Here is a 26,532-nt window from a genome sequence, read left to right as displayed (position 1 = left end):
GGATGGGGGGGTGGGGAGTGGGATGGGGGGGGGAGTGGGATGGGGGGGTGGGGGGATGGGGGGGAGATGGGGGAGTGGGATGGGGGGGGGGATGGGGTGGGTGGGATGGGGGGGTGGGGAGTGGGATGGGGGGGGGAGTGGGATCGGGGGGTGGGGAGTGGGATGGGGGGGGTGAGTAGGGTGCGGAGGCGGGGAGTGGGATGGGGGTGGGATTGGGGGGGGGGCTGGGGGGGGGCTGGGGCTGGGTTATTATTAGCGAGGCTTCGTGCGGCTATTTTTTGTGCCACTAAAACGGCGGCTCTTATGCAATGTGTTGATGCAACTTCTGTCGCGCTCACCTGCCGACGCGTGAAACATAATCGCACCGCGACACAATACCGACACGCATAGTTGCGACACACGGACAGTGCCCGCTCCACCCACCACCTTTCACTGTGTAGCCTCGAACAGACTGGAGTGGCAGGTTCCGTGAGTGAGCGCCTGCCAACGCCCGAACCTGAACACGAGCGGGTGGGTGGTCGAAACACCGCCGCGCCCGGCCGCCTTTGTCTCTCCCCAGAGCCGATGTGTACACACCACCGTCCCAGGTACATTACGCACTTGCGGTTGAGCCGACGTAATCAAACACTGCCGTGGCAAGTGCTGGTTCACAAAGGTCAGTGATTTATGAGCATCGATGCATCGGTTCTCATCTCTCCCGTTTACAGTGGTGAGAATTCCACGTTCCTACGGCGGGGGTGAGTATATCTAAAGGCCAGCCACTGTAGGCTTCCATACAAAGTAGTCCTCGTTTTATCGACCCCTCCACATCCCCACGACCAGGATTTGAACTCGAGACCAATTTTCTGAGTTTTATCCGCTTGGCGCTCCGCTCGTTGTTGTGAGAGTCGCTCCTCTGCCCTCCGCTGTTGCTGGAGGGCGACTGCCTCCAACTGCCCAGCAGCAGCGTCCTTCACGAGCCTCCCCTACAGGGGCCTATCTTGACACCGCTGGTACCAGTCATCGGCAAATCAACCAGCTCGTTTCGTACCGAACCAGTCCTTTTTTCACCAGCCCGTGCCGCGCCCATTTATCTTCCTCAACCCGGCCAAACAGAAGCTGCTTGGGCATGCGGTAGCTGGGCTTTGTGGGCTACATTACCCGGCCAACGCAAACTCGCTTGCCGGAGGGGCTCACAATCAAAGCTGGTTAAACTCAAACATCCATCTATTACAAAAAGCCCGGAGTGTCCGTTTGCCCGTCAACTGCATGATAAGCGAGCTCTTCAGAAGGCCTGAATCAAAAAGTTATAAGAAAGTGGACCCCCCCCCCTCCCCAGTTCTGTGGATAAAACGTTGATACACCCTACATAGAATATAGGGTGAAAATCTAGTGTTTCAAACTGGCGCAGGTGTTCCTTTACAGGGCTCCATGTTTGGCAAGTATAATTAATAGCTAGCCTGCACGTACAACAAAGATCCCCCGTACAGTCTGTAACAGGCTGTTGGAGCAAGTGCGTTCAGCGAGCACCTATTAAGGCCAGCATGGGATACGAGGGGGTGGGGTGGCCAGCACCACGCCCGCCCGGCCGTCTTTGTCTCCCTAGTGGCGATGTCTACACACCGCACCAGGTATTCATTTGACGCCGAGTCCACTGAGTGGAAGGCCCAGGTTCGGTTCGGATAATCGTCACCGGTGTCGGCCGTGAGCGGGAATCGAATTCGGGTCGCCGGGTTCGTAGCGCAGCGCGCTCACCGCTATACCACCCATGCCCACACACGAACACACTCATCACTCATCTACACAGCGACACAAACACACAAACTCCCCCTCCCCTGCCCTCGTGTCGCCTCCAAAGAGACTGTGAGACCAAGCGAGGTCATGATGACACGATGGTCAACATCACACGAATCATCAGCAGCACGATCATCTCAACGGCGACGATACACCATCATTTCTAGATTTGAAGTTTTCTAGACTGCAAGGATTCATACTCTTGGTTTTTTTGGTAAAATCACGTAGGTAAAAAAATTTAAATTAATAAAAGTAAAATAAAATAAAAATCACGACGTTTCGGAGGCAACACAAGCTTCCGTCTTCAGGTGGAACTCTCACTTGATACAGCAATCGTGCTGTGACAGTTCCACCTGAAGACGGAAACTTGTGTTGCCTCCGAAACGTCGTGATTTTTATTTTATTTTTATTTTACTTTTATTAATTAACATTTTTTACCTACGTGACTTTACCGAAAAAAAACCTAAGAATATTCATACTCTTGTTTTTTTCGGTAAAGTCACATAGGTAAATTTTTAAAAATAAATTAAGACGTTTCGGGCGCAACACAAGCGTTCAACTTAGCGAAAGCACACCGCTAAAGTGTGTAGGACACACCAACTTAGTGTGTCCTACACCAACTTAGTGTGTCCTACACCAACTTAGTGTGTTCTACACCAACTTAGTGTGTCCTACACACTTAAGCGGTTGTGCTTTCGCTAAGTTGTCCTCACCTGAAGAAGGACGATTGTGTTGGGTCCGAAACGTCTTAATTTATTTAAAATTTTCACCTACGTGACTTTACCGAAAAAAACAAGAGTATGATACACCATCATGATTGGAAGTCACTATTCATCATTACCTAAATAAAGATCAGCATAATCATCATCATCATCATCATATCAAAGGCACATGTATAGGTTTAATTATAATTGTTTCGATGAGACGTTTTACCCGTGACTCTACCACGGGCGTGACGCACGGGAAAGGAGAGAGAGAGAGAGGAGCGGGAGAATCAGAATGAGAATTTGTATTTGGACAGGTATGTTCACCACAAAAAGATTTGTTTTTACCAGGTGAAGACCACTGAGGTATTAACTTATACTGGTAGAAACCTCTGGTTACACCAGCCCACAGGAGATTATTGTGTCCGTCCGTCCGTCGTGCAGGGAGGGACTGGGTGGGGCGGGAGGGGCTGGGTGGGGAGGGGTGAGTGGGGAGGGGCTGGGCGGGGAGGGTGGGGCTGGGTGGGGATGGGAGGGGAGGGTGGGGAAGGGCTGGGTGGGGGTTGTGGGGAAGGGCTAGGTGGGGTATTCTTAGGTTTTAATCTAGAATTAGGTTTTAATCTAGAATTAGGCTAGGTGGGGGTTGTGGGGAGGGGCTGGGTGGGGAGGGTGGGGAGGGGCTGGGTGGGGGTTGTGGGGAGGGGCTGGGTGGGGAGAGTGGGGAGGGGCTGGGTGGGGAGGGTTGGGCCGGGTGGGGGGTGGGAGGGGTGGGGATGGGTGGGGAGGGGTTGGTCACCCCGTGGTGCCCTTATAAAACTCAACGTTTAACCTACTCACGCCGGCTTGTGCCCGCCCTCACAGTCGGGCATATTTGCGGAATACGCCACGCCGCCGTTGACCCTGGCCATTGACCGAGCAACCCAACGTTCCCACCAGCTCCGCAGGAATGCGTTTTTTCAGGAGACAGAGGAGGAGGAAGCGGCTACAGGAGATCCTTGTCGCTGCAGCTGATGCACTGAGCGGCGTCTGTTTTCACAGTGGGCGGGGCTTAGAGGGGGGGGGGCACACAGAAGTTGCGGGATTTACGGGGTGCCTGAACCGATTTATAGAGAGATGATGATTATGATGCTGATGATGATTCAATGCTGATAATGATTATGATGCTGTTGATTCTGATGTTATGACGCTGATGATGATTACGATGATTATGATGCTGTTGATGATGATGCCGATGTTGATGGAATGAAGAAGACGGTGATAAAGGCGAGCAACATTGCACGACTCCCGCAGGAATGTGTCCGGCGGCCCAGCGGCCCAGCGGCTCGGTTTCTTGTCGGCCGCGTGCGGTGGCGAACTAACACGATCACAACAACAAGAACAACAGCAGAGCTTTGTGACGTCATATTTGAGAGGGGGGGGGGGGGTCTGACTTTTTGTGACGCCGTGTGACGATTGGGGCGGCGGGGGGGTCAGAAATCGTCCAAAATCGCGTGACGTCATTTATGGACGGCCCCTTAACCCGCTAACAAGACGAGTTCGATTCCTGCCCTCGGCGGTAAGTGATATCCAATTCACCGAAGCGTACCTACCCACCCTTAACTAACCGCGTAACCTGACCATAATGGTGAAGTATGGTCAATCGCCCCAGCCCGTACCCTTTCCCCACCGACATATATCGAGATAGTTTAGATATGTTTTGCTGCTATATAGAATTTCCACACTTTGTTCAGCTATCATTTGTGGCAGGGTCGCTCCTGAAAAATGAGTTAGTGCCTCAGTGGGCTTTTTTCCTGGCAAGATGAAAAAGAAAACATAGTTTCGTTTAACTTGAATATTTCCCAGTGATGTGTCGACCTTTCCCATACTTTCTGTATTTGTCACGGTCTTACCCGCCTGTGACAAAGAGCTTTAAAGCTCATCGGATTCCTCCAGTAACAAATCATCATTCTGATTGCAACGCAGCAGCGGCGGATCGCCAGTCGCATGTGGCTTGTTATTGAATTAGACGGCGACGACAGTGATGGTGGTGAAGATGATGTTGGCATTGAGGCTCGCGAAACCTGTTCTACATTCAGAAGCTCCAGCTCACACCCACAGAGCCGCCACCCCCCCCCCCCCAATAGCTAACCCCCCCCCCCATATCCGTGTTATGTAACGCGCAGTAATAATAATAATCCGTGCGGGTCATGATGGAGAATTTAAATGCATACCTGAGCACTTGCATGACTCTGCCGATGAGAAACTGAATGTCGAAACCGGTTCAGATGTTTTCCTATGTTGAACCAGTGGCTCAAGCGAGCACTGGCTCTGCTGATGACACACTGAATGTCGAAACCGGTTCAGAGGTTTGTGTTGAACCAATGGCTCAAGCGAGCATTGGCTCTGCTGATGAGAAACTGAATGCCGAAGCCGTTTCAGAAGTTTGTGTTGAACCAATGGCTCAAGCGAGCATTGACTCTGCTGATGAGAAACTGAATGTCGAAACCGGTTCAGAGTGAGTCCGTATCGCTTGTATAAAACCAACGCTGCTGAGAAGGTGCACTGTCAGAAGGCGGTATTGGTGGCTGGGACGAGTACAATTCTCCAAACACGAGAGTGAGTGGTGGAACGCGAAGCGGTGGAAGGTGGGGCAACCCTTCTCTACCACCCTCGCCCCCCCCCCTCCTCTTGAGTCGCGCGCGCGGAGTCAATCACTCGATTCCAGCAGCGGAGACAACAAGGTGGGTGCAGGTGAGACATGGGGACACAGGGAGACACGGGGAGACATGGGGACACGGGGAGATGGGGAGATGTTCACATGGGGAAAGATGGGGACAGGTGGAGATGGGAAGATGGGGACACGGGGAGATGGGGACACGGGGAGACATGGGGACACGGGGAGACATGGGGACACGGGGAGATGGGGACACGGGGAGACATGGGGACACGGGGAGACATGGGGACACGGGGAGACATGGGGACACGGGGAGACATGGGGACACGGGGACACGGGGAGATGGGGACACGGGGAGACATGGGGACACGGGGAGACATGGGGACACGGGGAGATGGAGACACGGGAGACATGGGGACACGGGGAGACATGGGGACACGGGGAGACATGGGGACACGGGGAGATGGGGACATGGGAACACGGGGAGACATGGGGACACTGGGAGACATGGGGACACGGGGAGATGAGGACACGGGGAGACATGGGGACACGGGGACACGGGGAGATGGGGACACGGGGAGACATGGGCACACGGGGAGACATGGGGACATGGGGAGATGGGGATACGGGGAGACACGGGGACACGGGGAGATAGGGAGACATGGGGACACGGGGAGACATGGGGACACGGGGAGACTTGGGGACACGGGGAGACATGGGGACACGGGGAGATAGGGAGACATGGGGACACGGGGACACGGGGAGACACGGGGACACGGGGAGATGAGGACACGGGGAGACATGGGGACACGGGGAGACACGGGGACACGGGGAGACATGGGGACACGGGGACACGGGAGATGGAGACACGGGGAGACATGGAAACACGGGGAGACACGGGGACACGGGGAGACACGGAGACACGGGGAGACATGGGGACACGGGGAGACATGGGGGCACGGGGAGACATGGGGACACGAGGAGACATGGGGACACGAGGATACATGGGGACATGGGGAGATGGGGACACGGGGAGACACGGGGACACGGGGACACGGGGAGACATGGGGACACGGGGACACGGGGAGACATGGGGACATGGGGAGATGGGGACACGGGAGATGGAGACACGGGGAGACATGGGGAGACATGGGGACACGGGGAGACATGGGGAGACATGGGGACACGGGGAGATGGGGGCACGGGGAGACATGGGGACACGGGGAGACATGGGGACATGGGGAGATGGGGACACGGGGAGACATGGGGAGACATGGGGAGACATGGGGACACGGGGAGATGGGGAGATGGGGGCACGGGGAGACATGGGGACACGGGGAGACATGGGGACACAGGGAGACATGGGGACACGGGGAGACATGGGGACACGGGGAGACATGGGGACACGGGGAGATGGGGACATGGGAACACGGGGAGACATGGGGACACTGGGAGACATGGGGACACGGGGAGATGAGGACACGGGGAGACATGGGGACACGGGGACACGGGGAGATGGGGACACGGGGAGACATGGGCACACGGGGAGACATGGGGACATGGGGAGATGGGGATACGGGGAGACACGGGGACACGGGGAGATAGGGAGACATGGGGACACGGGGAGACATGGGGACACGGGGAGACTTGGGGACACGGGGAGACATGGGGACACGGGGAGATAGGGAGACATGGGGACACGGGGACACGGGGAGACACGGGGACACGGGGAGATGAGGACACGGGGAGACATGGGGACACGGGGAGACACGGGGAGACACGGGGACACGGGGAGACAATGGGACACGGGGACACGGGAGATGGAGACACGGGGAGACATGGAAACACGGGGAGACACGGGGACACGGGGAGACACGGAGACACGGGGAGACATGGGGACACGGGGAGACATGGGGACACGGGGAGACATGGGGACACGAGGAGACATGGGGACACGAGGATACATGGGGACATGGGGAGATGGGGACACGGGGAGACACGGGGACACGGGGACACGGGGAGACATGGGGACACGGGGACACGGGGAGACATGGGGACATGGGGAGATGGGGACACGGGAGATGGAGACACGGGGAGACATGGGGAGACATGGGGACACGGGGAGACATGGGGAGACATGGGGACACGGGGAGATGGGGGCACGGGGAGACATGGGGACACGGGGAGACATGGGGACATGGGGAGATGGGGACACGGGGAGACATGGGGAGACATGGGGAGACATGGGGACACGGGGAGATGGGGAGATGGGGGCACGGGGAGACATGGGGACACGGGGAGACATGGGGACACAGGGAGACATGGGGACACGGGGAGACATGGGCACATGGGGAGACATGGGGACACGGGGAGACATGGGGACACGGGGAGACACGGGGACACGGGGAGATATGGGGACACAGGGACATGGGGACACAGGGACACGGGGAGACACGGGGACACGGGGAGATAGTTATATGATGACATAATGCATAAACATCGTACATTATCCTACACCCTATATTCCTATGGGGTATTGTTTGCTGTTGTAACTTTGCCGACCCGCCCCTACTGGACATCAGTGTGATAACAAGAGCTTCACAGCTCATCGGATTCCTGCTGCAGTCTAAAAATAACGATGCTGATGCCGGTGACCGCGCGAGGCGACGTGGATGCCGCCTGCCCCCGCCGGGGTGATCGCGGCACCGTTCCCGTTCGAGACGAGCGGTTTCGAACGCGCGAGCGACTTATCGGCAGGCAGGGATTCAGCCACGACTCGAGTCAAGTTCAAGTTCATTTATTAGGTGTAGCCCTGTGAGCCATTCGGCTCTTGAATCGGGTGCAACCGCAACAAACAAAAAACAAAAACATGAACAAAAACATCTTAAAGTGAATATGTGACTAAGTGCAAACAGAAAATCCAAGAAAAGACAGCAAAATATTGCAGAAAAAAATCACCGTACACCAACGCTGTGTGCAAAAATCCCAGTGGGATGCAAGTCAAACAACCAACAACAACTTCTTGGTTTTTTCGGTAAAGTCACGTAGAAGGGAAGTAATAAAATAATAAAAATAAAACATAGTAAGATAATTCTCACGACGTTTCGGCCACAACGCAAGCAGCCGTCCTCAGGTGAAGACCAGGTCTGTCGGGGAGACATCGTCTGAATTATTTTATTATGTTTTATTTTATTTATTTTATTACTTCCCTTCTACGTGACTTTACCGAAAGAACCAAGAAGATGAATCCCTGCAGTCACGAAAGCTTTAAATCGAAACCAACAACAACCACAAGACAACTTCGATTAAGGCCATCAGTCTAACTCTGTACTACAACAAACAAACATGGCTGGGGTGGGAAGTGCCCCGATTGCCTTCGACTGGCGAGAAGGAGCCGCGTCTCCGTCGCCGTTGCCACAGTCTCTTTCCGTTCGCACGGCGCGCGCGGGACCTTAAGACGGTAGAGTAACTGCGGCGGCGATTTCGCGCTCGGCTGGTCGAGGCCAAGACAATCGTTACAGGAGCAGCGGGTGTCTCGTTTGGCCGTGTTGAACCGATGGCGTTGAGTTTGTCTCATCGGCAGTCAGTGCTCGCTTTGAGCCCCTGTGTCAACACAGGCAAACCTCTGAGCCGGGTCCGACTTTCATTGTCTCATCAGCAGTCGGTGCTTGCCTTAGCCACTGGTTCAACACAGGCAAACCTCTGAACCGGTTTCGACATGCAGTGTCTCATCAGCAGAGTCGGTGCCGATGGACAGCCCTGTGTAAGATACAAACCCGAGGCGGGGGAGCGGTGGGGGAGGGGGGCGGGTGATCGTCTGAGTTTGGGGGTTTTGTTTTCTTCCCACGAGCGGCGTTCGTTCACTTTGCTCGACTTCGTCCCGCGGTGCCGAGCGGTCAGCGTCCTTCGCTTCGTGGCCATTCCGAGTTCCCCCGCTTTTGTTTTTCTTCGTGTGTGTTGTGTGTGTTTTTGTGTGTTTTTGTGTGTGTGTGTGTTGTGCGAGTGTTTTTTTGTGTGCGTGGTTTTTGTGCGTTTTGTGCGTGTTTTTGCGTGTTTTTGCTCGTGATTTTGTGTGTTTTTGTGTTTTGTGTGTGTTTTGTGTGCGTGGGTTTTGTGCGTGTGTTGTGTGTGTTTTTGTGTGCGTGTTTTTGTGTGTGTGTTTTGTATGCGCACAGTAGTGTGTGTGTGTTTTTGTGCATGTGTGTTGTGTGCTTTTGTGTGTGTGTGGTGTGTGTGTGTTGTGTGTGTGTGCATGAAAATCGGGTGACACATTGTGAACGACAGCCGTTGCGAGACACGCCGAGAGCGTCTCATCGGCGACGATCGTTGCTTCGCTGCAGCTCAAAAGTCTCGGTGGCAAATAGCCAGGAGCGGGGTTCAAGGGTTTGCCGGCCCGTGACCCCAGACACACGCGACCAGCGTGGTGGAGGTGTCACGCTATCCACCACCTCGTCTGAGAACACCCAAACACTCATAACGGGTGGCGCTCAGGCAAGAGACACTCGGTCAAGGGTTGGGTGATCGGCGTGTTTGTTATATACCCCCCCTCTACCCACTACCCACACCCCCTATACCCCCACCCCCCAGATTTCTAAACAATTAACTCCGCGTCGCCCACGTCTCTCTTCTTGAACAGAGGGCATTGTCGCGCGTTCGCATCCGCGGCGAATTTCGCGAGAGAGAGAGACATCGTCACAAATAATCTCACCACCACGACGCCCGCTCTTTCAAGGCAGAAGAAGACCCAACGTAAGACATCAACGTCATCATCGTCACTCAGGAGGAGAAGGAGGAGGAACGTCAAGTGACGCGCGGCAGAGCGATCAAGCGAGCGAGCGTAGCCCGAGGGTGGGGGGCGGGCATCCCCATGGCGAACTCATCCCTGCAGATCGCCGGTATGGCGGTGGCGTTCGTCGGCTGGATCGGCAGCATCGCAGTGACTTGTCTGCCACAATGGCGCGTCACCGCCTTCCTGCCAAATTCGGCCAACATCGTGGTCGGCCAGGTGTTCTGGGAGGGCATCTGGATGCAGTGCGTCTCGCAGGCAACGGGCCAGCAGCAATGCAAGGTAACGGTCACATCTCTCTCACTCTCTCTCACTCGCTGTGGTCTCAAGGTGCACCTAGCCTGGCACTAAGCGCCGCGGTGACGTCACCGCGCGAGCAGTGGCGAACGGCGGCTGCTGTTGTTGGTGGTGGTGGTGGCGTGTCACGTTTACGTAATAAATACAAAGGTTCCCCCCGTCACAGCCTTTGACGGACTGTTGGAGCAAGTGATGTTAGCGTGCAGCGGCTATTGTTGAGGCTGGCGTGTTCCACAATGGGACCGTCGTGCCCGGCCGTTTTTGTCTTCCCAGTGCAAATGTCTGATTTTACACACTGCACCAGACACTAATTTTAAGGCTGAGTGGGCGAGTAGGCTGTGATGGATGGGGCACGTGTGAAGGGGTGGTGGACGAGGAGGATCGGGGAAGCAACTTGGAGGTTGTGAATATGAGATATGAGGAGGTGGTGATGAGCAGGACTCAAAATGTTGTGAAGCGGGAGCCGTTTCCTGGCTCGCCAGCAAAAGGCGGCACACCAACAATGCCGCCTCCACCTAGATTTGAAGCTTTCGTGACTGCAAGGATTCATACTCTGAGTTCTTTCGGTAAAGTCACGTAGGTAAAACATGAAATAAAAATTAATAAAAATAAAATAATAAAATCACGACGTTTCGGAGGCAAGAAGACGGAAGCTTGTGTTGCCTCCGAAACGTCGTGATTTTATTGTTTTATTTTTATTAATTTTAATTTCATTTTTTACCTACGTGACTTTACCGAAAGAACTAAGAGTATCGACTCCACCTGTTGCGCCTGTACGGGGATAGAGTGTTTCGCCCTCGCACGGCGTGAGTTTTCTCCGGGTGCTCTCTGTATGTGAGCTGCGTCGTTCCTCAAAGACGCCGGCGGTCATTGAGCTCTGTCTACGATCTTTACTCAACAATGCTGCATCCGATTAAATTTTTTATTTTATTTTACTTTTATTAATTTTAATTTTTTCACCTACGTGACTTTACCGAAAAAACCCTAAGAATATGAATCCTTGCAGTCACGAAAGCTTCAAATCTAGAATTCTGCATCCGATTATCCGCATGCTCCCGTTTCCTCCGACTCGCAAACATTAATCGATTGGCCGATACCACTTTTAACACGCATATATATATAGGACGGCAGAGCTTGAGAATAATATGTGGCGATGGCTACTCGCCGCCGCTGTGTGGCTGCTGCTGTCTCCTCTTCTCATCCGTGGTTCCTCCTCCCCCTCCTGCACCCTCCGAGTGGCTCTCTCCTCTCTCTGTCTCTCTACGAGAGCGAGGAGCCGGTATTGTGCGGCGGTGGCGCTGCAAGTTGATGTAAATATTATTGTTATCCTCGTCGTCATTATTGATACACGCGGGAGTACCCGCAGTGCAGTTCGTTGAATCTCACAGCAGGGAGCGCCACCTGTTCGCTCCCTCACTCGCTCGGAGTCGCGGTCCACGTGTAGTTACAACAACAAAAATTTACTTTTGTAAAAAAAAGGCAATTTCATCCGTGGCTCCCAATGCGCCACCGTGCTGTAGAAAGCAGGAAATAGAACTATGGGGGAGGGGGATAGAGTCCAGTTTATTCACTCGCTCAACCACTTACCCACTCACCAACTCACTCACCCAGCCACTCACTCAGCCACTCACTCAGCCACTCACTCACCCGCTCACCCATTCACTCACCCACCCATTCACTCACCCACTCACTCACCCACCCACTAGTTCACCAACTCACTAACCCACCCACCCACTCACCCACCCCACCCACTCACCACCCCACCCACTCCTTCACCCACCCACTCACTCACTCACCAACTCACTCATTCACTCACTCATTCACTCACACATTCACTCACCCACTCGCCCACCCACCACCCACTACCCACCACCCACCACCCACCCACTCATTCACCCACCTACTCACTCGCTCACCCACTCACTCACCCACCCACGCACTCACACACCCACTCACCAACCCACCCACTCACAAATCCACCCACCACTCACCATAACTAGGCTTGGGGGGGGGGGGTAGAAGCCAGTTTAAAGAGGCGAGTTTTCAAGGCTCCACTTAAATAGTCTTATTAGCGAACGGCAAAGCGTTGTTCCAAAGCTCGGAATATTCGCCGACAGAACCTCGATCAATACCTGCAGTTAAAGCCTCCAACTCGGGAGCCCTTCGAAGAAATCGATCCGTAGATCTCAGGGACCTCGTTTGGGAGAGCACAGCGATGGATCAGTTCCTGTACATCCTGCGGGGCTAACCCACCGAGCGCCTAGTAGGTCATGATCAGCATCAGGGTCTCATAGTTCACTCGGCACTTGACTGGTAAGCCGGGTCAAGGGACAAGCGGGCAGCTTGGGTGACGATGCGCTCGCGAAACGGTTCGCGCGGAAGGATTTCAGCGCAGCTGCGTTTTGAACGAGCAGTAGTCTAACCCAGCACCTCGCCAGGAATCCACCGTCGGCAAGTCGGACTTGCGATCCACTGGTCCCCGCCGGTTAGATCTCCAGGCGCGGAAGTTGAAACAGCGGGCACGTTTCTTAGCCAACACTCGCCTTACCCCCACGACCACCGCCCTAGCCTGTATACGCCCAGCGGTATTAGATGGGTACCCCGACAGATCGTCTACCATCGGTAGGTGGCGTGAGATGCGGTGGGGTAAAGTGTCGGTACTCGGAACTCTTCCAAGGCGTTTGGTCATCGTGGGAGAGTAGGCCGAATACCCTCAAAAGTGAGCTTCCTTCAGTTCAACTTTGCTGGAGACACCTTCCGTCAGCAGTGCCGTGAGCAGGGAATTGCAGGATTGAGTGGCTGAGTGGTTGAGTGGCTGAGTGGCTGAGTGGTTGAGTGGTTGAGTGGCTGAGTGGTTGAGTGGTTGAGTGGCTGAGTGGCTGGGTGGCTGAGTGGCTGAGTGGGTGAGTGGTTGAGTGGCTGAGTGGGTAAGTGGGTGAGTGGTTGAGTGGCTGAGTGGGTGAGTGGGTGAGTGGTTGAGTGGCTGAGTGGGTGAGTGGTTGAGTGGTTGAGTGGCTGATTAAGTGGGTGAGTGGGTGGTTGAGTGGCTGAGTGGCTGAGTGTCTGAGTGGGTGAGTGAGTGGCTAAGTGATTGGGTGAGTGTCTGAGTGGGTGAGTGGGTGGCTGAGTGATTGGGTGAGTGTCTGAATGGCTGAGTGGGTGAGTGAGTGGCTGAGTGATTGGGTGAGTGGATGAGTTGAGCTGAAACAATTATAATACATCTGCGAGTCGTTAAGCGCTTGTACACCACGTGACAAATGTAACGTCTTTGGCTATGTCGGGTGGTGGAGGGGCTCGCGACACACACGTGGCCAGATCATTGAAATGGCCCAACCCCAAATACAATAAATTATAAATCCGAAAGCTGGCTGCGAAAGCCTATATATTATACCACGTGTTAAGCGAATTGTATGTTACATACAAATACATGACAGAGATATACACGTGTACACATCGATCATATAAATAGATTCGTCTCACGCTCCGGACACGCCTATGCCTATGCGCAACTCCCCTGCGGCTAAAATGTCTGCACATCTCGTGCCGAGCGAGTGGAACGTCACCCCCCCCCCCTTCGTCACCCCCCCCCTTCGTCACCCGCACGTCTATAGACCCACGGGTGGAGTGGTGGGGGGAGGGGGTAGAGACAGTGCCAGATAATATGTTACTCAGATTAACACGTGAATAACCCGACCGGCAAATGGATACCCTTTGCAATTTCGATGCATTCATTAAACCCCGACCCCGTCGCATGTGACAGTGTCACAAGTGACTTCATCGCATCTATCGATCTGTTTAATGAACGAAACAGGAAGATTTCTACGCAAATTTGACTGTCGCCTGATGAAGCTCGTTGCAATTACTGGCGAAACGTCGTACTCAGATTGTAAATGTTGTGGATTCGCTCTCAAAAACACCGGTGTTGCTGTACGAGTCACGATTTGGCACGTTCTGTTTACGTGTCAAACTTTACTAATTGGCTGTGTCGGGTGGTGGCGGGTGTAACGACACACATTTATATTTACGCGATCTAACCCAAAAAAACCCTATATTATGAACATGTTACTCATCGCAAGTACATAGAACTAATAATGCCCCCCCCCATCCAAATAAACAAAGTGAGTGGTTGAGTGGCAAACCACTCGGACAACTCCGGCTGCTCACACCGAGCAGATTGGAGCCCAACGCAGATCGAGGAGGTCGCTGGGAATCTCCTGCACGTGGCAGCAGCAGCAGCAGCAGCAACATCAGCAGCAACATCAGCAGCTGTGGGACTTGGTGGAGGGTGGCACAAGCGGTGGCGATGTTGATATCAATAGCTTCAAATGTTGACTTAAGACTTTCGTGACTGCAGGGATTCATATTATTTGGTTCTTTCGGTAAAGTGACATAGATAAAAGATTAAGTAAAACATTTTTTTTTTAATAAAAAAATACAAAAACTAACTTTTGAGTTTTTGGTTTTCAATTTGAATGTTCAATTTGAATTTTATTATTTTTCTACTTAGATTTATTGAAACATTTGTTTTAATCTACGTGACTTTACCGAAAGAACCAAAGAATATCAAGAGCTTTGGCCACCGTGATGACGACGAGGACGACGTCTTCATCTTACCCATGCCCTCCACCCCCATCCTCCACCGTCCTCTCCCCTTGCACAGGTCTACGACTCTCTGCTTGCGCTCAGCCCGGACATGCAGGCGGCCCGCGGCCTCATGTGCTCCGGCGTGGCGCTGGGCACCCTGGCCATCCTCATCGCGACCCTGGGCATGCAGTGCACGCACTGCGTCGAGAACGAGCGCGCCAAGGCGTACATCGCCATGTCGGGCGGCTTCCTCTTCATCCTCGCCGCCCTCATCGTGCTCATCCCCGTGTGCTGGACGGCCAACGCCATCATCCGCGACTTCTACAACCCCAGCGTGCCCGATGCCCTCAAGCGTGAGCTCGGGGGAGCCCTCTACCTCGGCTGGGCGTCTGCCATTTGTCTCGCGGCCGGGGGGGCGCTACTGGCCTGCTCGTTTCCCCGCAGCGACGCGGGCAGCTACAAGCCCCCCACCAACAGGCGACTGTTGCCATCGTTTTCCGGTTTCATTACCAACAAAAACAACAACAACAACAGCGGCAATAACGATGGTGGTGGTGGTGGCGGTGGTGGTGGCGGTGGTGGCCGAGCGAGTGCCGCCAGCAACAGAAATGCGCCCGGGCGCTCATACTCGCTCAAAGAGTTTGTCTAGAACCGTGTGCCTTTCTTTTTAGGGGGGGGGGGGGGGGGGGTGCAGCGGCCGAGCAGGCTGCAGCGTGGATACCGTGCAGGAGGATTGCTGCTTTCGTGCGCGCGGAAACGATTATGACTTCGTAATAGAGGTTTTCTTTGGGGTTAGATTGGCGTAAATATAAATGTGTCGTTAAACCCGCCACCACCCGACACAGCCCATTCGTAAGGTTTGTCACGTAAACAGAACGTGCCAATTTGTTACTCGTACAGCACACCGGTGTGTTGGAGAGTAATTGCATTTTACAATCTGTGTACGACGTTTCGCCAGTAATTACATCGAGCATCATCAGGTGACAGCCAGATTTGTGGAGAAATCCTCCTTGTTGTGACTTACTCAACCGACACTGCGTGGACATGTCAACCATCCCTATGTGTTTTGGCCTTCGTAACCTTTGCTGTGATGGGCGAGCGCTGGGTGGACGGGCAGTGGTGTTGATTGGGGGGGGGGGGGGGCCGCCACACCAAAACCACTAAGTTTGTTCGGTGGGGGATGTCGATGCGTTGAATCTAATAATAAATTAATCGTCAACATTGCCCCCCGCTTCTGACAAGACTCGTTCCCGTTTGCAGGTCGGCGCTGCGTCCACTTTATGCTGCACAGGGACAGCTTACACTCCGGGTGGGGGGAGGGGGGGTCCCCTGTTCCAGACTGCAGGAGGGCATGGGAAAGGCCGGGATGATATGATAATTGGTTGTTTACCCTTTAATCTGTCAACAAAACTGACACCTTTTTTACGAGGAGTCATGTTTGCATAGACCACAATACCTGCAGTCATAATGCAAACAAAAAACACAACTCTGATAATGTATGCACTGTCTTTGAAGTTGATTGGTCCACACCCGAGACAGCTTTCCTTAGAGCCTAGTCTCACATGGGTTGGACCAGATGACGCCAAAAGGCGCACAACTCAAAGACAATGTACCATCAGAGTATGAGAGCTCGGGGTAAGCATTTACACCATTGGAACCTCATTTGCCAGTAAAAATATGATCATTGGTTTTTTACCCTTCTATCTGGCAACAAAACTGACACCTTTTTTACGAGGAGTCATGTTTGCATAGACCACAACACCTGCAGTCATAATGCAAACAAAAAACACAACTCTGATAATGTATGCACTGTCCTTGAAGTTGATTGGTCCACACCCGAGACAGCTTTCCTTAGAGCCTAGTCTCACATGGGTTGGACCAGATGACGCCAAAAGACGCACAACTCAAAGACAATGTACCATCAGAGTATGAGAGCTCGGGGTAAGCATTTACACCATTGGAACCTCATTTGCCAGTAAAAATATGATCATTGGTTTTTTACCCTTCTATCTGGCAACAAAACTGACACCTTTTTTACGAGGAGTCATGTTTGCATAGACCACAATACCTGCAGTCATAATGCAAAAAAAACCACAACTCTGATAATGTATGCACTGTCCTTGAAGTTGATTGGTCCACACCCGAGACAGCTTTCCTTAGAGCCTAGTCTCACATGGGTTGGACCAGATGACGCCAAAAGGGGGATGATTATTGAGATGCTCATTAATTGTAAGCCGCGCAATAGCCATCTCGCTTGCGTCAAAGCCGCACCCAAACGGCAGGCGGCGTCAACTGAAGCCGTCCCGCGGCTAAACCGCTTTGTCCACATCTGAGCGAGCGGCTGCGCGCCACGTGCGCATCCAATGACGCGTTCGGGGAGGGAACGGCCAATCAGCGTCGCGCAAATGCGCAAGCCGCGTGGCGCGCGAGTGGGCGGCGTGACAAATTGCCGAGGAGATCGATGCTTGAGAGTCGAGACTCTGCGTCTCTCTCTCTCTACTACTACTACTGTGAGCAACCCGTTTGTGCAACTCGTTCCCTGCAACCGGTTGCAGAGACGTCCGAATCAGACGCGAATCGAATTGCTTGCAGCTGATCGCCCTCGGTGCGGAGAAATCGTCAATGTTCGCAGTATCGGATCGCGAGTGCTCGGTATCAATGAGGGTTTTCTGTTAAACGTATGCTAAGTATATGCAAATTATATGCAAATTGTGCCCACGGTTTAATTTCTCACTGGGGGGGTGGGGGCGGGGGAGGGGGTCGCTGCGTCGTGAAACCCGGCGACGCGAGTTCGATTCCCGGACACGACTGACATCAGTGGCGAATGACATCGCCATCAGAACCGGCCGCGCATCTGACCGCCTCCCACCGCCTCCCGTTTGTCCACCTCGCTCCCCCCCCCCACCGCTTTCACCAACCCGCACGCGACCGGCCCGGTGAAGCGAAGCAACGGGCTCGGGGAGATCTTCTTTGACTTGACCCTTGGCCCAAAGAATTGCACAATCGGCGACTCTCCGTTCAGTGGGTTCAACGGTCCCCACAAACCCTTGCAGGGTAAAGTCACGTAGAATGGAAATAATAAAATAATAAAAATAAAACATAATAAAATAATTCTCACGACGTTTCGGCCACAGCGCAAGCAGCCGTCCTCAGGTGGAGAGCAGGTCTGTCGAGAAGACAGAGTCTGAATGACACACCTGTTCTCCACCTGAAGACGGCTGCTTGCGTTGTGGCCGAAACGTCGTGAGAATTATTTTATTATGTTTTATTTTTATTATGTTATTATTTCCATTCTACGTGACTTTACCGAAAGAACCAAGACGATGAATCCCTGCAGTCACGAAAGCTTTAAATCGAAACCTTGCAGGGTATTTAAATAAATACCCAGACGCACACGCGCGCCTTCACGTAAATATATATATAGTTATACCCAACACGCTAGTGTGTAAGGCTGACGTCTCCATGGCAACGTAGCTGTCCGCGAATGCGGCTCGCAATGTAATGAGCTGTAAATAGAGCGACAGGGCGAGACGGATGATTGAGTGGGGGAGGGGTGCGAGTTGGGAGCGATGGGGGGGAGTTGGGGCTGGAGGTGTACCACGTGGTCATGTCAATTTTCGTCGATCCTTGCGCAGTTGATGATGGCAGCAGCAGCGATACCGCTGGTCGCAAGAGCCTCGATGTCAATGTCGAAGGTGGTGGTAGAGGTGGTGGAGGTGGTGTCGTTGCTGCTGCTGGTCACCACGAGAGGGCTACAGCAGAGAGAGAGAGTTCGTGTAGCCCTGCTGTTCTTCCTCCTCCTCCCTTGAAGGAGCGCAGACTGCAGTGCTCCAGAGCGGATGTGCGTGGCCCGGGGCCGTGTGGGCCACCCGACGCCTGCTCACTAAATTGAGACGTCGAAGCGCCCCCCCCCCAAAAGCGCGGGGCCCGGGGCAGTCGAACCGATTCGTCGTACGATTGGTGCGGCTCTGGCAGCAGCAGCAGCAATGCGGTTGAGGAGCTCCATGCCAATGTCGAAGGTGGTGGTGCTGCTGCTGCTGGTCACGACGAGAGGGCTTCAGCAGAGAGAGACAGATAATAAAATAATAAAAATAAAACATAATAAAATAATTCTCACGCCGTTTCGGCCACAACGCAAGCAGCCGTCCTCAGGTGGAGATCAGGTCTGTCGAGTAGACAGACCTACGTGACTTTACCGAAAGAACCAAGAAGATGAATCTCTGCAGTCACGAAAGCTTTACATCGAAATTTAACAGAGAGAGAGATAGAGTTCGCGTCGTTGTGCCGTTCCTCCCCCTCCATTGAAGGAGTGCAGACCGCACTGCGGCCACGATGGGTAACAACAGCTGATCGCTAGTCGGTAACAATGTACTCCTCTGACGTGTCGAGAGGGAGAAGGGGTTGGGTGACGACTCCTCGCCTCGAGGTGTCGCTCGTTCCCCGCGCGCCCGTGCTGGGCTAACGCCACATCCTCTCTCCTCCTTCATCGTCTAAGGCGGTGTTCTTCTTTGATAGGTCCGCGGACCACTCAGCCGATGCAAACATTTCCGCGGACCGTCCAGCCGCCCTGGTAACAAGACGCATACATTTATCTCTAGAAATACCACTCCTAAACTTCAGCTTACTGGATTCAGCTTACTGGAACATACTTTTTTTTTACGCAGCTATAAGTTTTGTTACGGATGTTCGGTTTAGGGGTAGTTTATTCAGGGTGGTTAACCTAACGAAATTTGTATATTAAATATCATGCATTTGCATCAAACTAAACTATTCTTTTTTATTTTACCAGGTAAGGCTCACTGAGCTATGCAGCTCTTTTTCAGAAGCGACCTGGCCACAAATGATAGCTCAACGGAGTGGCTTATCACGTGGATTCGAAACGTCGTGAGAATTATTTTATAATGTTTTATTTTATTATTTTATTATTTTATTATTTTATTATTTTATTATTTCCATTCTACGTGACTTTACCGAAAGAACCAAGAAGACGTTCTATTTCATTAAATAGACTTTTTAATAAATGTTTTCTCCTACAACATCAGAGTGCAGCGGCACATTAAATACGCACTACAATGACAAGAGTTTAAAGCGATTTGAAGCATGTTTTTTTTGGGGGGGGGGGCAGAGCTTTGTGACGTCATATTTGAGGGGGGGGTCCAAAATTGCGTGACGTCATTTATGCACGGCCCCTTACACACATTTCTGGGCTATTATCGTAGTAATTTACATCCGTGGATCCCAATGCGCCACCGTGCGTCGAAAGCCGGGAAATCGACAGACCCGGCAGGGTACAGGGCCAGAACTGGTGGGGTGGCAGAGGCCGGTTTAAAGAGGCGAGTTTCCAAGGCGGGACTTCAAAATATCTGACGACTCTGATGGAGAGGTCGCAAACGGGTTTTGATTCCTTACCCGTACCCGTACACGGCCGCACCAGGGTCGCAAACGGGTACCCGTACCCGGTCGTACCCGAACCCTACCCGCACCTAGCCGGGTACGGGTAGGGTACGGGTATCGGGTACCCGATTGCGACCTCTGGGATGAAGCCATGTTGCAGGCGCGGGTGGGTTGATTCTAGGAACTTGAATTGTGAGAAGAGACAAGACGTTGGGAAATGAGTGACAAACGGTTACTCACCAGTGACTCACGGCCTACCCGTAACCGTACCCGGCCGCACCAGGGTCGCAAACGGGTATCCGTACCCGTACCCGGCCGGGTACGGGTAGCCGGGTATCGGGTAGGGTACGGGTATCGGGTACCCGGTTGCGACCTCTGCTCTGATGGTCACATTGGCAATGGGCAAAGCGTTGTTGCAGAGCTCGGGGGAGCTGCACTGGCAAAAGCGCGATGGCTCGCAGGGTGACAGGACGTGGTTCACGTTGAGCGGTCGAGACTGAGCGTGGAGTTACAGTCATAGGAGTGGAGACACAATAAGTAATATTTAAAACAACTTAAAAAAAACACGCTTTAATGCAATGTACCGTAGGAGTAGTGGCAGAACTCCACGACTCCAGGAAGTGGCCCCGAAGCTTGCTATAACGTGGGCAATTAGACCCAAGCCGAACCATAACATATAAAAAATAATCTTTTAAAATATGTTTTATATTTTTTTGTGATAGAATATAGTATTGTCATCAGTATGACATAAGTATACCAAGTTTGCAGTCGATACTACATTGGGAAGTGCGTAAAAATTGAGTTACAAGATTTGAGGATACAACAACAGACGGGGTGAGTTAAATAAAAGCGTGTAAGAATAATAAAAAGTTCTAGAGTTGAAGCTTTCGTGACTACAAGGATTCATATTCTTAGGTTTTTTCGATAAAGTCACGAAGGTAAAAAATTAAAATTAATAAAGGTAAAATAAAAATAAAATAAAAATCACGACGTTTCGAAGGCAACACGAGCTTCCGTCTTCAGGTGGAACAGTCACAGCACGATAGCTGTATCAAGTGAGAGAAATTCCAAGAAAACCGTATTTTTATATATACCGCCGATATGGGAGCGATGGAATGGTGCGGGAAGAGCTTCCGTGTTGGGGTTTTCGCGACGGCTTTGGGGGGGAGGGGGGGGGGAGGGGGCCTTCACCCAACAGTGGATAGAGCATCGTTGATGGTGGTGACGATGACGGCGGTGTGACACCAATGGTGCATTGGTCTGTGTCATTGTTTGTCACCGATAGCGGGCATCGGCCACCTTGCAGCTGGAGCGACTGGAAATCTTCCACTACTGGACATCTGTGAAAGGGAGCTTTAAAGCTCTTCGGATTCCTCCAGTATGAATACATATTCTGATTCACACTCTTGCGAAAAGTGCCCCTCCCTCCCCCAAAACAAAAAATAATTACGGCAATAAAATGAAAAGCTAATTAAAATCTGACGTCACGATTGCAGTCATCGCCCCTACAATTGTCACGCTCATCAAAATAACACTCAACAACCCACGTGGTGCTAAAAAAATAAAGGGGTGGTGGGAAATATAATAGACGACGTTTCGGGCAATGGGCCGTCTTCATAGCAATGGCTCCCTTGATGCACGTGCCTGGGAGAGACACACGCGCAACTTACGCAATATGACCCAGAAATCAACGTCGCGTCGTCGCATTGGTCGCGAAAGGTGGCACGCGTTACATTTGGCCGCTCTAAGCTCCACTGGGGTGTGGGGGGGGTTATGTTCACAGCAATGCAACAGAAAATGGACAAAGATAGCCTTAACAGACTGTTGGGGCAAGTGCTGTTGGCGAGCACCTATGAAGGCCAGCACGGCACACGAGGGGGTGGGAGGCCAACACCGCGCCCGGCCGCCTTTGTCTCCCCAGTGGCGATGTTTACACATCGCACCAGGTACTCATTTGAGGCTGAGTCGAGACCTAGGGAAGGCCCAGGACCGGTTTAGATCTTCGTCAACGGGGTTGGCCGTGAGCGGGAATCGAACCTGGGTCGCCTGGTTCGTAGCGCAGCGCGCTACCGCTCCCCTACACAGCAATAGAGGCACATGTACACATGCAGCCCATTCCATGATGTCGAGCAAACGCAATGCAGGGGCGCCAATCGGCGGCCCAGTCGGCCACAAGGGGGCGCCCTCGGATCAACAGATAAACGAGCAGCAAAATTTGAAAACTACCTTTTTTTTATTCATAAAAAAATGACATGCGGTCTAACATGGCCCAAGCCCGATTAACGCATCTGGCTATCATCGTATCAATAGCGCAGCAGAACTTCGTGCCATCCACACCTGTTGAGGAAGACGCATGGTACCTTAATTACGAGTATTGAACCTTTAAATATTTATTTAAAATCAATAGCGTCACGTGTGAGACTGTCTTCCTCTAAACCCCAATACACGGAGCAACTAAAATAACATAAATACATCGTTATAGTATCGCATTATTATTGTACACGGGGATAACAAAAAATATCCGTAGCTTCTTCTTGGTTCTTTCGGTAAAGTCACGTAGAAGGGAAATAATAAAAAAAACATAATAAAATAATTCTCACGACGTTTCGGCCACAACGCAAGCAGCCGTCCTCAGGTGAAGAACAGGTCTTTCGGGAAGACAGCGTTTGAATGAAACACCCCAGGCTTGGAGCGTATATATGGGGTGTTTCATTCAGACGCTGTCTTCCCGACAGACATGTTCTTCACCTGAGGACGGCTGCTTGCGTTGTGGCCGAAACGTCGTGAGAATTATTTTATTATGTTTTATTTTTATTATTTTATTATTTCCCTTCTACGTGACTTTACCGAAAGAACCAAGACGATGAATCCCTGCAGTCACGAAAGCTTTAAATCGAAAAATACATCCGTAGCTATTTCAGCAAAAAAAGTGAGTGGGGAGAAAGGAGTGGGGGGACACACGCTCGTATCTTGCATCGCCACCCAAGTTGACGACAACAGTTAGTAGCAGCCTCTGTGCGCATGCACGTGGATGCGCATTGGCCCGGCGTGGTGCTTGTCCGGCCACAACCCCCTGCCCCCCCTACCCACCTGGCGTGCCGTGCCAGCCAACAGAATCAGAATATCTTCTTGGTTCTTTCGGTAAGGTCACGTAGAATGGAAATAATAAAATAAAAATAAAACATAATAAAATAATTCTCATTGATTTAATGTTGAATTTTTATTATTTATTATTTCCATTCTACGTGACTTTACCGAAAGAACCAAGAAAAATGTTTCATTTATTTGATAATGTTTTATTATTTTATTATTTTATTATTTCCATTCTACGTGACTTTACCGAAAGAACCAAGAAGATAAATCCCTGCAGTCACGAAAGCTTTAAATCGAAATAGAATCAGAATATGTATTCAGACTGCCGGAGGAATTCGATAAGCTATGACGCTCGTTTTAACAGATGTCACGTAGGGGCGGGTAAGGACGTTACAACAGCAGTGCAAAAGTACAAGTAAGGTAAATAAATCACCAAAACACATACGAATAAAATGTAAACATCCCCATCATACCAGGCGAAGCCCACTGAGATATTAACTTATTTTTCAGAAGCTATCACAAATTATCGCTCAACAAGGTGGCCCATCATTTGGGCATTTATATAGCACCAAAATAACTAATCATAGGTGCTTCTCGCTAACAGCAAATTGCCCCAGCAGTCTGTTAATGTTATAGGGGGGGGGGATCTTTGTCTTTGTCTCGAGGTGAACACAAACATCACACGCTGCTAGATACGGATCGTACAGCTGGACAGCGATTCTACGAATTGTCTCGATTTCATTTTTCGATTTAAAGCTTTCGTGACTGCAGGGATTCATCTTCTTGTTTCTTTCGGTAAAGTCACGTAGAATGGAAATAATAAAATAAGAAAAATAAAAGTTAAACATAATAAAATAATATTTTATTATGTTTTATTATTTTATTATTTCCATTCTACGTAACTTTACCGAAAGAACCAAGAAGATGTCTCGATTTCCTTGCAAAACTCAATTCAGTTTCGCCTCTTTGCTTTTGTCTCTCGTCCAATCGATTGGGGAGGCCTTCATCCAGCAGTGGAGTCTTTTTCTTCTTCTTTCTTATTCCTTCCTCTTCATTCTTCTTTCTTCCGTTTCGCTGATGTCGATGGCAGAGGAACGACTTACAACTTCACATTCAGGTGGTTGAGCTCAGCTCACCACGTCAGGAACAGCGGAGCGGTGGTATCGCTGTGACGTCTCCTACCTCGTATTCGTGGATCGAGCCATTGCGTCGTCGTTGTACGGCTCTGTTCTGGACGACCAGAGTCACAGCACGAGTGGAGAGTTTGCTATTCTCGGTTTGTTCATCGGGTATCCGCAATTGACTTGCATCTCACTGGGATATTTGCACAGGGTTGGTGTACGGTGATTTTTTCTGCAATATTTTGCTGTCTTTTCTTGGATTTTCTGTTTGCACATAGTCACTTTAAGATGTTTTCTTGTTCATGTTTTTGTTTTTTGTTTGTTGCGGTTGCACCCGATTCAAGAGCCGAATGGCTGACAGGGCTATACCTAATAAATGAACTTTGAACTTTGATCTGCCACGGGTTGTGCAGTGGATGCGGCTTAGGGGTGGACCGTGAGAAGCTTCGTGGAAGATCAAACACAGGACGGGGGCATGATCTTCTGCGTTGGGTCATCCACAGAGTGTGATCGTGGCACCTTACAATACAACACAGAGTGAGTCTGCGTTCTGATAGCGCTGCGCTCTCGATAGAGAGACCGGATTCCTGGGCTTATCTCTCCTTTATTTTTCTCGAGTCGCCTGTTATCAGCTGCACGGCGCTAAAGTATTTCGGAGTGTTCTCGAGTCTGGTGTTTGTTTATTTATTGAGCCGTGCCGGTTTCTCACCGTGAAGAGGGGAGCGGAGTGGTCTCCCTAATAAAGCATTTTGAAAAGCACGTGCCTTTGTTTAACGAGTCCCACCTTGCTGATGACACCGAGAGCGGTTGAGACCAGTCCAGAGTTCACTTCTCTGAATTAAATGCTACTGGATTACACTGGCCAGGAAAAGGGCTTTGGCCGATTAACTTACTGGCTTCAATAAACGAAAACATTTTGAAATTTGACCAGGTAAGGCCCACTGAGCTGTATAGCTCTTTTTCAGAAGCGAACTGGCCACGAATGATAGCCCAATTAAAGTGGCTTACGATGTGGAAATGTATCGCGGCCAAATACTCTAAATGCGTATTTTTAAATGTGGAAGGGAAAACCGGAGGACCCGGAGAAAAAAAAAAACACTCGACCATGGGGAGTGAGAAATATATCGGCGTCATGGTCAGGAACGAACCAACAACCTCCTGTATACCAGGTGAGGTAGTTAACATCCAGCCACCGTGACGCCCCAGGATGGCACGAAAACTCTCATTACATCTGTATATTTTAATCAGCACAAGCCTCCCGCAAATCACGTGGCTCCTGTGTGTGGACACTCCCCATTCCGAACCCCTCCCCTCTCCCCCACCGCCGCCCACTTTGAAAACAGACGCTGCTCCTTGCAGCAGCGTAATCGTCAAGGCCTTGATGCAGCCTCTTCATCCTCCCTCTCCTTTTCTCTCCTGAAAAAAACGAGTGGGCATTACCTCTTTGAAATATAAGAATAGGTTTGACCCTTTCTGGCAATATAACAGGAGGTGTTAAGATGTTCAAACAGAAAATAAATACCTTTTGCAAGAAATAAAGTCTGCATTAAGCACACGTACTTGCGGTGTACATACCTGGTAAGATTGAAATTTTTTTTTAATTTTTTTTAGTGATTTGTTTACCTTTCCTATCGTGTTGTTGTACTGTTTGTTGTTGTAACGTTCTGACCCGCCACGACTGAGCTTCATAGCTCCTCCAGCATAACCAAACATTCTGATTCTCGCCACCCTAGCATCCCAGTTCATCCCTCTTCTTCCTATCGCTCCACTACCACTCCCTCTCCCGCTCCTCTCTCTCTCTCTCTTGATTTTTTTTTATATTTGTAATAGTTATTAAAATCCTTTATATTAAGTTCGCTTGCTTGCTTGCTTGCGTGCTTGCTTGCTTGCTTACGACCGTGCAAATCTTTCGGTCGTTTTTTAACCCACTTCCCGTGATCCAATAGAGCTGACATTTTCCACACAGACTCGTTGTGCGTGACAATTAATTTTCGTGAAATTTTTTTTCCAAAATTTTACACTGTTTAGGGAAAATAAATAAAAAATGTAATTACCAATTGCTTAATGCTGGCAGACAATCATCTGACGCATAGGTGACAGCCATCTCAAGCCAGAGGACGAGATGAC

General features: G+C 51.3%; 1 protein-coding gene across 2 annotated transcripts; it reads left to right on the top strand.

The window, feature by feature from the left end:
• The first annotated feature begins 9,997 nt into the window (after window positions 1-9,997).
• Window positions 9,998-16,346, top strand: LOC144948568 (claudin-3-like). 2 transcript variants are annotated; one of them, XM_078878138.1, is made up of 3 exons: window positions 9,998-10,198; window positions 14,874-15,237; window positions 16,327-16,346. In XM_078878138.1, exons 1-3 carry the CDS (start codon window positions 9,998-10,000, stop codon window positions 16,344-16,346), a joined length of 585 nt encoding a protein of 194 aa, XP_078734264.1. The 2 variants fall into 2 exon arrangements, with proteins under 2 accessions (XP_078734264.1, XP_078734263.1); XM_078878137.1 differs by lacking the exon at window positions 16,327-16,346 and having other exon boundaries at window positions 14,874-15,446.
• Window positions 16,347-26,532: the final 10,186 nt, after the last annotated feature.

The sequence above is a fragment of the Lampetra fluviatilis genome, chromosome 50 (assembly GCF_964198595.1).
Source record: "Lampetra fluviatilis chromosome 50, kcLamFluv1.1, whole genome shotgun sequence".
Classification (NCBI taxonomy): Eukaryota; Metazoa; Chordata; class Hyperoartia; order Petromyzontiformes; family Petromyzontidae; genus Lampetra; species Lampetra fluviatilis.
The sequence above is the reverse complement of the archived record's forward strand: the minus strand, read 5'-3'. Positions and strand labels throughout refer to the sequence as shown.